The sequence below is a fragment of the Bolinopsis microptera genome, chromosome 2, assembly GCF_026151205.1.
Source record: "Bolinopsis microptera isolate Bmic1 chromosome 2, MBARI_Bmic_1.0, whole genome shotgun sequence".
Lineage (NCBI taxonomy): Eukaryota > Metazoa > Ctenophora > Tentaculata > Lobata > Bolinopsidae > Bolinopsis > Bolinopsis microptera.
In genome coordinates this window covers 9,828,567-9,844,489 of record NC_087073.1, presented here as the reverse complement: position 1 = coordinate 9,844,489, position 15,923 = coordinate 9,828,567, and the positions used below count along the sequence as shown (strand labels likewise).

The 15,923-nt window shown below is 35.9% G+C and overlaps 2 protein-coding genes across 3 annotated transcripts in view; one reads left to right on the top strand and one right to left on the bottom strand.

Moving 5' to 3' along the window:
- Positions 1-15,923, top strand: part of LOC134811547 (E3 ubiquitin-protein ligase BRE1A-like) — an 84,198-nt gene that overhangs the window by 12,054 nt on the left and 56,221 nt on the right. The gene's annotated exons all lie outside the window — the stretch shown is intronic.
- LOC134826643 (RCC1-like G exchanging factor-like protein) lies at positions 9,208-12,421 on the bottom strand. Its single transcript, XM_063839102.1, has 5 exons — positions 11,951-12,421; positions 10,462-11,706; positions 10,178-10,275; positions 9,886-9,999; positions 9,208-9,613 (listed from the first exon to the last, which is right to left on the bottom strand). Exons 1-2 carry the CDS (start codon positions 12,414-12,416, stop codon positions 10,979-10,981), a joined length of 1,194 nt encoding a protein of 397 aa, XP_063695172.1. The 5' UTR covers positions 12,417-12,421; the 3' UTR covers positions 9,208-9,613; positions 9,886-9,999; positions 10,178-10,275; positions 10,462-10,978.

The window sequence follows — 15,923 nt, the reverse complement described above, 5'->3', positions numbered from 1 at the left end:
TAGCAAACGGTACCCACAAATTTTAGCTACTTCGGGCTACATCCATCCATATTCAGTTGGTTGAGCACTCTCAAATTCTATCTGTTTTTACATAATTCATGCTACCTCCAGGCTCCAGCTAGAATTTGAGGGTTCTTGTGTTATCTGGATATAGCATAAGGTAGTCTGAGTTTGCTGGATAGGACTAGAATTTGCAGGTGCTAGTGGTAGCTTAACACCAATAAGTGGATGTTGGTGGAAGCTAGATAGAGCAGGAAGTAGCATTCAGAGGTTGCTAGAAATAGCAGATTTCCTCTTCCTCAATGAGCTGGAAATTGTTGAATGCAGCTGAGGCAGCCGGAAAGAGCCAGAATAAATTGTTGCTGGCGGTGCTATAAAAGGCAAGAGGGAGCTTAAGTTAAGTTTGCTAGAAAGAGCAGAGGTTGGAGGGGCCAGGGGGCCTTGCAGTAGTAGCTAAATAGATGTAGCCGAAGTAGGTGAAAAGAGCTGGAATTGGGGTTTCTGCCCACTAGTGGTACCTGTATAGAGCAAGAGGTAGCATTCAGAGGTTGCTAGAAAGAGCTACAATTATAACGTGCTGGTGGTAGCTGGGTAGAATAGGCATGGCATAGAGGTAGCAGAATTAAAAGTAGCTAGAAGTAGATTCTACTTCATGAGGTGGGATTGAAGTTGATTAGCCATAATAGTCAAACAGTACTGGAGAGAGCCCAACTTGTAGTAGCTATAACGAGATAGTTAGATGTTCATGTATAAATTTGGGGATTGAAGTAGTTTGAAGTAGCCAGAGAGATGGTTAGATGTATACATTTGGGGATAAGATAAGATAGCTGGAAGGAGCTTCTGAAACTTAATTGTGTTGCTCCATAAATATTATCTGAATGTGTTCATGCTGAACATTTTGCTGTTCTGCAAGTAAAGTGTCAGTAAGACTTTTTTAGCCCAGGATACCAAAATTAATTACATGTTTGATGTTACTATTTTAGGATGCACGAAAGTTAAAGTGAAAATCAGTTTTTCTGGATTTTTTCCAAAAGCAAGCATTTTGGACCTTTATGACCTTTATAGTGTCAATATAAACATGTGTATTGCGGTCATTTTAAGCTAAAGTTTGAGTCTCTAAGACCTTCAGAAGCTGAGATACAAATTTAATGAAATTTGTGCCTACGCCTGAGCTTAAATTATGTTTTTGCAGATATCTCGGGAACAAACAATTTTAGACCATACATTGATTAATAAGTTGTACATAAATGTGGCCACTGCGGTAATTTTACGCCAAAAACGAAGTCTCTATGACCTTCAGGAGCCGAAATACGAAAATCCCGTATACGCGACTGAGGGTAATTTAGAAAATTTGCCCTGTAGGGTTGTCTCTAGCGAAACAAATTGTCCACCTAAACGATTCTGGTTTAGAATGACCTAACAAACAACCCTGTGTTATCAGAAATCGTGTACATCGAAGTGCACACTCAACTATTCCCTGCTACTAGAGTATGCAGTTCCATGGCTCAGTTTTGCAACCAGATTTGCTCACATTTTTTCTCACATTTTTGCGACCGGAAATGAAATTCAAAAATATTTCTCCGCACGGAGAAATATTTTTGATATGACCCAAAACTCCGTGACAGCAGTTTTAACATGGGCGCTCGCGTGGGAAATTTCATTATAATGCGCCCACGTGCGCGCGCAAATCTGCGTGCAAATATACCAACCGTGGAAACGTACATTGTAAACAAAACTGCTTTCGCGGAGTTTTGCTTTTCAAAACTCATTGCGTGGAGTTTTGTGTCAAATCTGGTCGCAAAACTGAGCCGTGGAACTGGGCTGTTACGATGAAATGTTTTTGAATTGAATATCATGTACAGTTTACTCTCGTATGTAATCACTCTTGCCCCTCGAAATCAAAGCAGGACAAATTTTTGAAAGAAAATGAACGCTGAACAATGTTAGATTATAACTGACATTGACACCACTATTAATAAAATCAAAATTGAAACAATTGATTCATAAAATAATTTGAAAATAAAACTTGATAAAAAGGGTTAAATTAGGTTTGATTATTTAAAACATATCATGCATTGTTAAATTGAGAATATATCTAGATAAGCTATAAAAAAATGTCCTTATTAAAGTGAATAACGTATAGTGAATATATCGTAGTTACAATAAATGATTGTTAGAAAAAGTAATACAACCAAACGATGAAAATCTGTCCATATATACAATTAATCGTATGGCGTATGCAATTAATCGTAATAAAATTGTATAAACAATTTTAATTGATCAAAAAGTGCAAAATAAGGTTTGATTATGTTAAAAATAGCAAGCATACTAAATATTCACTAGACAAGCTGTAAAATTACTTTCAGTATTCAAGTAAAAATAGTAGTTATCATTGTTTGTTAAAGAGTCTTATAACAACCGACGGAAAAATTTGTTATCGGTCCATGTATGCAATAAATCGTATGCTGGTTTGCAGATTCTCGTTAGGATAGATTAGATCTGTTCCCCACTGCCAATAGAAAGAACCATTTTCAGAAGCACGGAGAGGTTTTCCATTCCATGAAATTATAAGTGAACGTGGGTTACTGTCCGATTCCAACTTTTCGATTACAAGGTGAATTTTTTCCGGTGTAACGTTAATAAGAGGGGGGTGAAACTTATTTCCAGAATGATACTCAGGGCCCCTTCTCACTAGCTGGATATTGAACAGATCAGGCTGTTTTACTGTCCCTGGTGTGACTTTGATGATAAATCCGCAATCAAGGTCACTCAAATGCAAGCACTTTTGGCGCTTATAACAAAATGAATGCAGAGTTTCTTCAGAAAAAAATGTATTAATATTCACGGACTTCTCTGCGGCAATTCTTACTGAATTTCTGAAAGAAACAAGGTCCCTACATTCCAGCAACAAATTTAACGCTCTGGGATGATACTTGAAGCTCAAAGTTTCAAGAAACTCAGGATGAACGTATGAAAATCCTCGACGAGCCTTCAGCAGCACCAGTTTCTCTACTATATCGTCAGAAAAGGGTAAGCAGTATCTGTATGCAGTAAACCTTTCTAATCCCTCAAAAACCATGTACATGTTAGTAACATCCTTTGAGTCTGACAAGGCATCTAACACAAAGTATAATTGTTCATTTCCAGGGAGGTCACATTCTTTCATTTGAACTTCTCTGAGGCTTTTATCATCAAGAAGAAAGTTTAAAAACACCTCATACTTAGCTTCACTGAGTGAAGAAATCTCAACTCTCTTTTCCTCGACTTTGATCTTTTTGGAATTCGAAGAGAACGATGATTTCAACGAACTTCTCAACAGTTGAGCTACAAACTTAGTATCAGGGCCAGTTAATTTATCAATGCCCTCAGTCAAAATGTCGAAAATTTCATCACACAACTCAGGGGCAACTGTTCTGCACTTTACAAGGTCAATGTGCTCGAGCAGGTATCTTGAGTTCGGACTGAGCCCCTTCTCTCCAATTTCAGAAATACTTGTATGAACAATACTTACCAAAGATGAGACGTTTTCTCCAGACATTTTGATCATGATATCGAGTTTATCCAACGATGCACCAGAAAAATCGTCAAGGTAACAACGAACAAATTCCGTAGCTAGGTTTTGATAATAACCAGAAATCTTTAAAAACTTCTGAACAGCTATTTCTAGAAGCTGTAAATCTTTTGTAGTCACTTTTGCATACAACGCTTCGTCTATCATCCAGCTCATAAGCGGATAAATATCAATCAACTGATGGCGGTAATAATATTCGTACTTTACACATTCATCAGCAATGATGTCATCATAGAACATCATACATTTTTTTGTAAACCATTCCACCTTGAACACTGTTGATATCTTGTTCAACTCACGGAAATTCTCCTTAGTAAACTCAACTCTACCACTGTACAATGAGCTGAGAAATACTCTTACAATGTCAGGACTAAAATCATCTGCATCAACAGTTGTAAGTCCTAGGTTGAAAAAAATGTTCTGAAAGACTGGGCTGTGGAGCCCAAGTATCATAGAGTTTGCCTTCATCTTCTGATTGTCCATTAAGTTTATCTCAATGTTTCCATGAACAGGACAGTCCAGATTTTCAATACCAAAATCTGCTGGTAAATCTATCTTTGAAACCACCATCCTGGGACAAGAAACTTTAATTACTGTTAGCTTTGATTGATTTGTTGTCATACTTACACAAAACCTTTTAAACGGTCAAATATTATTGCTAGAATATCTCAGTATTCGTGATTACAGCTGATAGCTATTTTATCAAATGATCATTATATCTGACACAGTCACTAAAATATTAAACAACAAGGGCAGTTGTAAGGTTATAAATAGTTTAATAACGATTCTTGATTAAATTCGATAAAATTTAAATTGGGAAAAAAGAAGGTATATAAACAAATTTGAATTGATCATAAAGTGCTAAATAAGGTTTGATTATGTTAAAAATAGCAAGCATGCTAAATATTCACTAGACAAGCTGTAAAATTACTTTCAGTATTCAACTAAAAATAGTAGCTATCATTGTTTGTTAAAGAGTCTTATAACAATCGACGTTAAATTTGTTATCGGTCCATGTATGCAATAAATCGTATGCTGGTTTGCAGATGCTGGTTAGGATAGATTAGATTAGAACTTTTAACATAACTTTTTCCCCACTGCCAATAGAAAGAACCATTTTCAGAAGCACGGAAAGGTTTTCCACGCCATGAAATCGTATGTGAACGTATGTTACTGTCCGTTTCCAACTCTTCGATAACAAGGTGAATTTTTTCCGGTGAAACGTTGATAAGATGGGGGTAAAAACTATTTCCAGAATGATACTCAGGGCCCCTTCTCACTAGCTGAATATTGAACAGATCAGGCTGTTCTATTGTCCCTGGTGTGACTTTGATGATAAATCCACAAGCAAGGTCACTCAAATGTAAGCACTTTTGGCGCTTATAACGAAATGAATGCAGAGTTTCTTCAGAATAAAATTTATCAAGATTCACGGACGTCTCTGCAGCAATTCTTACTGAATTTCTGAAAGAAACAAGGTCCCTACAGTCCAGCAACAAATTTAACGCTCTGGGATAATACCTAAAGCCCAAATGTTCAAGAAATTCTGGATGTACGTATGAAAATCCTCGACGAGCCTTCAGCAGCATCAGTTTTTCTACTACATTGTCAGAAAAGTGGTCGAAGCAATTCCAACAATTTGAAGTAAACATTTTTAACCCCTCAAAAACCATGTACATGTTAGTTACATCCTTTGAGTCTGACAAGGCATCTAATACAAAGGAAATTTCTTCATCGTCAGGGAGCTCACATGCTCTATCTTCAACTTTTCTGAGGCATTTATCATCAAGAAGAACGTTAAAAAAAAACCTCATACTTAGGTTCACTGAGTGAAGAATTCTCAGCCCCCTTTATTTTGATCTTTTTGGAATTCAAAGAGAACGATGATTTCAACGAACTTCTCAACAGTTGAGCCACAAACTTAGCATCAGGACCAGTTAATTTATCAATGCCCTCAGTCAAAATGTCGAAAATTTCATCACACAACTCAGGGGCAACTGTTCTGCACTTTACAAGGTCAATGTGCTCGAGCAGGTATCTTGAGTTCGGACTGAGCCCATTCTCTCCAATTTCAGAAATACTTGTATGAATAATACTTACCAAAGATGAGACGTTTTCTCCAGACATTTTGATCATGATATCCAGTTTATCTAACGATGCACCAGAAAAATCGTCAAGGTAACGAAGAACAAAATCCGTAGCTAAGTTTTGATGATAACGATGAGAAATCTTCAAAAACTTCTGAAGAGCTATTTCTTGAAGCTGTAAATCTTTTATAGCCACATTAGCATGCAACGCTTCGTCTATCATCCAGCTCATTAGTGGGTATAAATAACTATCGAAGTCATCATGTGAGTCCAATTCCCAATTATCATCAATGATGTCATCATAGAAAGTCATACATTTTCGTGTAATCCATTCAACCTTGAACACTGTTGATATCTTGTTCAACTCACGGAAATTCTCCTTATTAAACTCAATTCTACCACTGTACAATGAACTGAGGAATACTCTTACAATGTCAGGACTAAAATCATCTGCATCAACAGTGGTAAGTCCTAGGTTGAAAAACATGTTCTGAAAGACTGGGCTGTGGAGCCCAAGTATCATAGAGTTTGCCTTCATCTTCTGATTGTCCATTAAGTTTATCTCAATGTTTCCATGAACAGGACAGTCCAGATTTTCAATACCAAAATCTGCTGGTAAATCTATCTTTGAAACCACCATCCTGGGACAAGAAACTTTAATTACTGTTAGCTTTGACTGATTTGTTGTCATATTTACACGAAACCTTTAAACGGTCAAATATTATTGCGAGAATATCTCAGTATTCGTGATTACAGGTGATAGCTATTTTATCAAATGATCATTATATCTGACACAGTCACTAAAATATTAAACAACAAGGGCAGTTGTAAGGTTATAAATATTTTAATAACGATTCTTGATTAAATTCGATAAAATTTAAATTGGGAAAAAAGAAGGTATATATAAACAAATTTGAATTGATCATAAAGTGCTAAATAAGGTTTGATTATGTTAAAAATAGCAAGCATACTAAATATTCATTAGACAACCTGTAAAATTACTTTCAGTATTCAACATTCAACTAAAAATAGTAGCTATCTTCGTTTGTTAAATAGTCTTATAACAACCGACGAAAAAAATTTGTTATCGGTCCATGTATGCAATAAATCGTATGCTGGTTTGCAGATGCTGGTTAGGATAGATTAGATTAGAACTTTTAACATAACTTTTTCCCCACTGCCAATAGAAAGAACCATTTTCAGAAGCACGGAAAGGTTTTCCACGCCATGAAATCGTATGTGAACGTATGTTACTGTCCGTTTCCAACTCTTCGATAACAAGGTGAATTTTTTCCGGTGAAACGTTGATAAGATGGGGGTAAAAACTATTTCCAGAATGATACTCAGGGCCCCTTCTCACTAGCTGAATATTGAACAGATCAGGCTGTTCTACTGTCCCTGGTGTGACTTTGATGATAAATCCGCAAGCAAGGTTACTTGAGCACTTTTGGCGCCTATAACGAAATGAATGCAGAGTTTCTTCAGAATAAAATTTATTGAGATTCACGGACTTCTCTGCGGCAATTCTTACTGAATTTCTGAAAGAAACAAGGTCCCTACATTCCAGCAACAAATTTAACGCTCTGGGATTTAACCTAAAGCCCAAATGTTCAAGAAACTCAGGATGTACGTATGAAAATCCTCGACGAGCCTTCAGCAGCACCAGTTTTTCTGCTATATTGTCAGGAAAGTTGTAGAAGCAGTCGCCTAAAGTAAACATTTCTAACCCCTCAAAAACCATGTACATGTTGGTAACATCCTTAGAATCTGATAAAGCATCTAACACAAAGGACAATAAGTCGTATTTTCCAGGGAGGTCCCCTCCTCTATTTTCAACTTCTCTGAAGTATTTATCATCAAGAAGAACGTTTAAAAACGCCTCATACTTAGGTGTTTTTAAACGTCTGTTCTTGGATGAGACTTTGATCTTTTTGGAATTCGAAGAGAACGATGATTTTAACGAACTTCTCAACAGTTGAGCCACAAACTTAGTATCAGGACCAGTTAATTTATCAATGCCCTCAGTCAAAATGTCGAAAATTTCATCACACAACTCAGGGGCAACTTTTCTGCACTTTACAAGGTCAAGGTGCTCGAGCAGGTATCTTGAGTTCGGACTGAGCCCCTTCTCTCCAATTTCAGAAATACTTGTACGAACAATACTTACCAAAGATGATACGTTTTCTCCAGACATTTTGATCATGATATCCAGTTTATCTAACGATGCACCAGAAAAATCGTCAAGGTAATGAAGAACAAAACCCGTAGCTAAGTTTGCATAATGACGATGAGAAATGTTTAAAAACTTCTGAAGAGCTATTTCTTGAAGCTGTAAATCTTTTATAGCCACATTAGCATGCAACGCTTCGTCTATCATCCAACTCATTAATGGGTATAAATAACTATCGAAGTCATCATGTGACTCCAATACCCAATCATCAATGATGTCATCATAGAAAGTCATACATTTTCGTGTAATCCATTCAACCTTGAACACTGTTGATATCTTGTTCAACTCACGGAAATTCTCCTTATTAAACTCAATTCTACCACTGTACAATGAACTGAGGAATACTCTTACAATGTCAGGACTAAAATCATCTGCATCAACAGTGGTAAGTCCTAGGTTGAAAAACATGTTCTGAAAGACTGGGCTGTGGAGCCCAAGTATCATAGAGTTTGCCTTCATCTTCTGATTGTCCATTAGGTTAATCTCAATGTTTCCATGAACAGGACAGTCCAGATTTTCAATACCAAAATCTGCTGGTAAATCTATCTTTGAAGCCACCATCCTGGGACAAGAAACTTTAATTACTGTTAGCTTTGACTGATTTGTTGTCATATTATTATTTAACTGATTGAGTTTAAGAAACATTATAGACTTAACAATCAGTATTCCATTCCTTATTGTTCTAAGAAATCACAATTTTACCAGAAAGATATATTACAAATTAAATTTATTACAAGAAATATGATTATTATTCTAAGTATTCACAGTATTAAAACATTATTCACAAGTATCAAAAATAGGGGGGGGGGGGGGGGGGGGGGGGGGGGGGCCAACCATATTAAAGTATATTAAAATGTAGGATTTTTCCCGATTTTGACCCGGGGATATACTTTAATATACTTTAATATACCTACAATATACTTTAATATATCCCTATCTCCTTGGAGGCCTACATCAAAAATTGTTGCCCAAAATAAGCTTGAAATGCAATTCTTAATCGATTCCAAAAAGTTCTTGAAAAAAATATTGAAAACTGATGGAGTTATTTCAATTTTAATGAAGTCATTTTGGCTAGTATTCCGAACCGAGATATTATGTGCAATTTTCCCAATTTTGTTCATGGAGGTCTTTTTACTTAGTATCCACTATATTCAACAAACACTGAGTTATATCTTTCACATAGAGTTAGTCTCATTAAAAAATATTGAAATTTTATCGAATTTGGGCAAAAGCGAATTTGGGCAAAAGCGTATGCCCAAATATGGGCATATTTTTTAAAGCTCATAGCTCAGCCAATTTTTGACCAATCTGGATGGAAATTCATGTACTAGTCATAAAACAGGCTTATCTTGCGAATCTGAGTGAAAAATATAGTTCATCATGTAAATCTTAACGAAGAATATAAATCTTCTAATTGTAGGTATATTAAAGTATATTAAAATGTAGGATTTTTTCCGATTTTGACCCGGGGATATACTTTAATATACTTTAATATGGTTGCCCCCCCCCCCCCCCCCCAAAATAATAAATAATTCGTTTATTTGTCAGTTGGCTATCTACAGCTATAATAAATAAATGGTTCACGTTTGAGTATAATAAAAATGGTCAGAGCAGAATCGGCCTGGTGAATATTTTCATTATCTGAGCATCCGGAACAAGTTTATAAAAATCAGTCCTTGCAACTCGTTTCTCGGGGAACCTAGCGAGAGCTCTCCGAGCCAAAACCTGGTGATACAAATTTTGTCATCAAATACCGGGCAAAATCATTAACCATACAATGATTGATTAAGCGTGTATCATTTTATTATGAGAACAAGTTTCGGATATATTAACTCCAAAAATCGTTTGCATCTTTTCTAAGATAGATATAAAGATAGAATAATTAAACTCACGAACATCTGACGATTGTTTCATAATAATAATATGTACTCTACTAATTAGGACAGGTTTTAGTTAACCAGATACAAAAGCTAACTGTTGATATAATGGTATCTAACCTGATGTTTTGACAGAGGTAGAGCTGGCAGTAAATATCGTAACACTCCCACTAAATCTAACTGTGCTATGTAACCGTCTTCATCTATATCATATAACTTCCAGGCAAAGTCTCTCTGAAAAAGAAGTGAGATATTGTACAAGAGTGCCAATAAGAGATGTGGCAGAGCTATAATACTAGAGAAAATAGAACTTTAATTCATTACAATTTACATGAGGGTGTTACCATAAATGTTAAAAAAGGAGAACAGTTAAAGCGGTAGCGGATAACCTGCTCGTTTTCAGAATGCAAACCTTGTTCTCTATCAGCTGAGAAGGATGGAGGGTATCAAGCAAGTATATTATCTGTTCAATCGTTATTTCCTCAGACAAATCCTCTTTCCTTGCTTGATCTGAGAGTTATTACCAGATTACTACGTGTCACGTGACAGTTATTGGTGGTGAGAGAAGTCCTTGACCACTCTCAATTTCAAATGATGAGTATTTGAAAGATCAGTGCATTTAGCAAAAAGTTACCAGTTATCAATTTGACTTGCCAAACATAAAATTTGCAAAATAAAAGGATCACGTTTAAATACCTCTTAACCAAAGGAGAATGTGAGGTAGAATTGGCATTGGAAGAAGTTTGGCCAGTATCCCCTCTAACCCACTTTCACCGTTTATAGCAGTTATTCTTTTCACCTCTAATTCATCAAACACAGTATCCTCGAATAGATCATGAATATCTGCTGTGCCTGGAGCTTGTGCAGAGGCACCATTGCCCATTAGCGAGGAGGAATCTCAAACCAACACTTGAGTCACATATCTATGTTGTGTTAGTTTTATGATTGTTTTGTTGGGTAACGAATTTTGAATCTGAAATAATCGTTTTCCCTGCACTTGAAGAATGATTTTGAAGACATAAAAAGATAAAAGTAAGACAGCTCGTAAATACGTAATCAAAATATAAGACAAAAATCATAAAACTTAAGAAAACAGCTTAAATTATCTATTATACAGCCGTTGCATGGCCTTAGCTTCACCCCCAATAAATCGAAAAGTAGAGAATAGACCTATAATAACTTAATGATGAATAAAATTACAGCCTAATTAAAACTAAGGATCCTCGTCCTCACTATCACTATCATCTTCTCCAGGTTCTATCATACCCAACCTGGACACGGATCTAATAGGCTGCTCAGTGATAACACACGTCTTATTGGGACCACATAAAACCTCTCTAACTTTGGGTTTAAGTCCTTCCAACAACTCTGGCTCAACAATATCTTCATCATTTACAGATATAAGTTTACTGTGCTGACCTCGGCCCCACCTCACTGCACCACCTTCAGAAGTAATCCCTGCTGCATGGTCTAAACTAGCTGATATAGATTCTAACTTATGAGATGTTGGTACAAGTGTTGGTACAGACACTGTCTCGTCAGCATGAAGTCCCGTTCCAGGACCATACCCGCAGCTATAAACTTGTCCTGAAGTTGACAGGAAGAGGGAGAAGCTTCCTCCAGCAGCAACCTCTGTGATTGGTTCAGGAAGCTCTATCTCACACGGTTCCAAGATCTGCATCTCCGATGAGGGTGATATCTGGTTGTATTCGTTATTTCCCCAGCCAAAGACCTTACCGTTGTTACACAGTACAAGTGTACTGTCCGCACTGGAGCTGATTTTAGTAACGGGATGTGGTATATTGACCTCAGTGAACGAGTCCAGGGTTTGAGTGGAGCCACATCCTGTCTGTCCGTCAGCTGCCCAGCCACAAGAGAGGACACACCCATCACACGTGACAAGGAATGAGTTGTCCAGTCCAGTTGCTAAATGTTTAATTCCTGCAAGTTTTTTATCAGGTTAGGGACTGGGAAATCACAACAAATATCATAACAAATATCATAACAAATAATATCACAACAAATAATATCACACCAAATATCATAATGATACATTAATTAATGAATGAAATAATCCACTTTTTAATGAAACAAAATATATAACATGGTGACTGGTGACACACACACATTTTATTGTACCCATTGTAATAAAGTACCATAAGTATTTGATAGTAAAGTGACTAACCTTTGAGACTGAAGTGAGTGAAGGGACATGATGATGTAGTCCTAGAAAACCCAAGCTGCCCCATGTTATTACTACCCCATCCAAACAAAACCCCCGATTCAGTGAGCCCTAGTGTGTGTGCCCTGCCACTTCTTAACTGAGTCACAGGTTCTTCAACTCGCCACGTCTTTTTGTCAAACAAATGATTCTCTGAAGGCTGACCCAGTTGTAACGTCCTATTTACACCGTAAGCAGATATAACTTGCTTCTTATGTTCTTCATAAGATCCGACTATAAAACCGTTTCCAATAGCTACTTTCTGAACAACGCCACCTCGGAACAGAGGGTACACAACCGGTACAGGTCTGGATATCTCACATGAGGGTGTGATGTAAGCATAGCCACCCCGAGAGGGTGGGGACTCTAGTCCAGCTTTTGACGTTTTCAGTCTCGAGAATCTGGTGACAATAAGGCGCACTTGTTGCATTGTCATGACCTGTAAAAGTAAGATACAGTAATACCGGCATGTTTAAAATACCGCAAGATATAAAATTGTAACGAACTTGTACTTATTAAAGAGTTCTGCTTGAATATGATCCAGAGTACACTTGAGTGTAAGGTGTTTTGCGTTATATTCCATATTTGCTTTTGGAATTTTCGTAACTTAATCAACCTAAATCGAGTTCAGTGCAGCACAAACCGTCTCTTTAAATCAACTCTGGTTTTATAAACAGCTGACTCACATACATTTATTTACCGATAAATATTACTTTATTTATTTATTTTCTTTATTTAAAGGTTGACACAATGGAACAGACGGAATTCATAGTGTGATGACGTGTACTATTAGAAAACTGTACTAAATGGTGTTTGCATAAACATTTTTTAGCGTACTACGATGATTTACGAAGATTAATTATTAATTTTATCATACACTGTAAGTGAATTATCTTTTCTGAGACGGAATAATGTATAGACTTATAGAATTTCACTTACCAATTGAAACGAAAAATTGTTAATTACTAGAATATCATTTGAATGTAGCTGAAAATGGCATACAAAATAAATATAATATGAAGTATCTTGCACAAATTGGATCTTGTTATATTTATCAAATGAAAGGTATCATAATTAGTTCTACTAAATTTATATACCTCAAACTGTAATGTTAGACTTCAAAATAGATTAAAATTCGACATGATGCAAAAATTACGAGGTTAACTGTAATTGAAATTAATGTAAGTTCTGCAAAATAGATTATAATTCGACATTCAATAGACAAATTATAAGTTTAAATGTGTTTAAAATTAATGCAACTGTTTATTTATAATCATCATATCAACAAAAGTTCGATATCAGTTAAAAAATGAATATTAAAATATCAATTTAAGGATTGAAAATTGTATACATTTAAAATTAATAACTTAATAATAATAATAAATTGAAGTTTTAATAACACCACTATTAAGATGAAACTTATACTTAGGAGTGTTTAATCTAGTCATCCCAGAAAAATACTTGAACAAATTATAAGGACTGGTAACGTATGCTTGAAAATAAATCCTTAATCCTAATGCCAGAAATTGATACTTAAGAAATTCAAACTTAGAGTTAGAGATAAAATATGGAGCAATGAGTTTCAATGAGTGACCATGATGTGTGTACCTAAACAATAAACATGTCTTCCAGATACGTTGCTGCCATTCCTAACAATGCCTTGTGAGATACAGGGGGGAAGGGGGGGGGGGGGGCAAAAGTCAGTGTACAGGTGTACATACTTTGAGTCTTATTATACCACCGCCGTGTTTTATATTTGTTACTTTGCAGATGGTATACTGCAACTACTCATTCGAGGATTCCATCGCCAAAATTTGAAAATTCGATTTTTAGGGACCACACCCAATCAACATTGAATTGCTTATACTCGTGTTTGTGAACACTGAACATGTTAGAGAGTCAGAGTAGTCGCTCTATTACCGAGATGACGGGAACGACCCTCAGTAACACTTAATTGATACTCAATTGATACTCAATTGATACTCAATTGATACTCAATTGATACTTAATTGATTGGGACAGTGGTGTCGACTAGTGAGTAGACTGTCTCGTCTAGAGACAAAGGAGTGCCTCATTGTCTTAATTACTCCAAAATTAAGCATTATAGGATTCTTTATGATCGTTCATTAATTATACCTTAAGGAAGGTCTGTACGAAGTGTCATGAGTATCTCGGAATTTGCGGAATTTACGGGTTGGAAGCTGAAATTGTGTGGACAAATGACTGGACTATTCAGTATTAATATTATGTATTGATATTTTTGCATTGTGCCACGAAAATAAATGTTGGTTTAAATAATTATTGTTTCATTAAATGATCCTAAATCTATATCATAAGTCGGAATTTTACATTTCTAAAATCTATTGTGATAGCATAAGTAAGCGGGATCAATGTTCCAATGTATATTATATCGCTTATTTCTTACCGTTGCATTGTTGGTTCTTTTGCAATAGTCTAAACGTGACTGTTAGCGCTATTGTTGTAGTAAACTCTAGCTGGCGCCAGCTAGCCATTGCGTTAGACTATCTCAAAATAACTATTCTTAAGATAGCTCAGGCTATTAGGGATGAACAGCTTTATTGTGTCCAGATATTTCAATCAAGTCTTTTGATATTTTCTTTTGAAACAACATTTTGGATTTTTTTTGTTTAGTTTAAAACTAAGATAACATGAAAATCTATTACATCTACTTGAGAGTATCATGAAAATGAAGTTAAATGCAATCAACAAGAAATTTTACAGATCACTCAAACCTCTATCAACTTTACAAATCCTTCACAATAAACTTTACATTGTACATTTCCATGATAAGCGTTTGTACATGTCAGAAACTGCACATTGTCAGGGTCGTTATGAGGAGGTTAACAGTGCTGCTGGTGATATTGCCGGTTATTATCAGCAAAATTAACGAACTCCTCTCTGAACCTTTGATCAGAGAGGATGGGGATTTTATAATTGTCGGAATATTTAACTTCGGAATACTGTAAGTTAACATGTATGAGAGGAGTGTGTTTTGAATCATTAACTATTTGGTAAAAAACGACTGTTCAAAGATGAGAGCCTATTTGGAAAGTTTAACTATTCATTAGTAACTTCAGTGGTGCACTTTGATACCAATTAAATATCCGGTAACAGTTCATCCCACAGGAATCAGGAAACATTAGAATGCACACTAATCAATTCCTCCGTCTACGGGCTGGAGAAAGCGCTTGTTTTTCAAGACTTGATGAAGGACTTAAAGGACGATGGTTACTCTATCGGCTATGAGATATATTCAGGGTTTGCTTATTATACTATTATTACTAATAACTTAATAAATACTATTATCTTACTATATATAAAGCGAGACGATATATTATATGGATCCGTACCATTTTACTGACACCACGGCATCAACTTTAACGCGACTTTCCGCAAAAACCGTAAAAGATATAAAACTGAAACTTTTTTGACTGGGTCAATTATGCTTTAATGGCCTCTAAATCAGCGTGAAAAAAATAAAAAATTGGCCAAGAAATAGGAGTTTAAGAGCCCAAAATTTTGACCCCCAAGTGGTGTCATAAACGCGAATTAAATAGGTAATAATTATTTTAGTCTCTTGAGTCTTGACACAATTTTAGGGTTATACGGGTTCCTGCTATTTACTAACAAATTATAAACAATTACAAATCCCGTGTTTCCTCCACTTGCTATGGAAAAGGGAAAAGGGCCCATAGTTCAATATGATTTGAAAAACAGATGCAAAACGGATTTGAAATGGCGGAGATATCAAGGTTGGCAGTAAAATCCATACGGGATAGGATAGGATGAGGGTTTGCAGAGATAGGATAGGATGAGGGTTTGCAGTGGTATCCACTCTATTGGTGCGAGTTATTGTATTCAAAATGCTCATCAAATGATCATTCCAGTAATTGAGCTTGAACAGAATTAGAAGGAA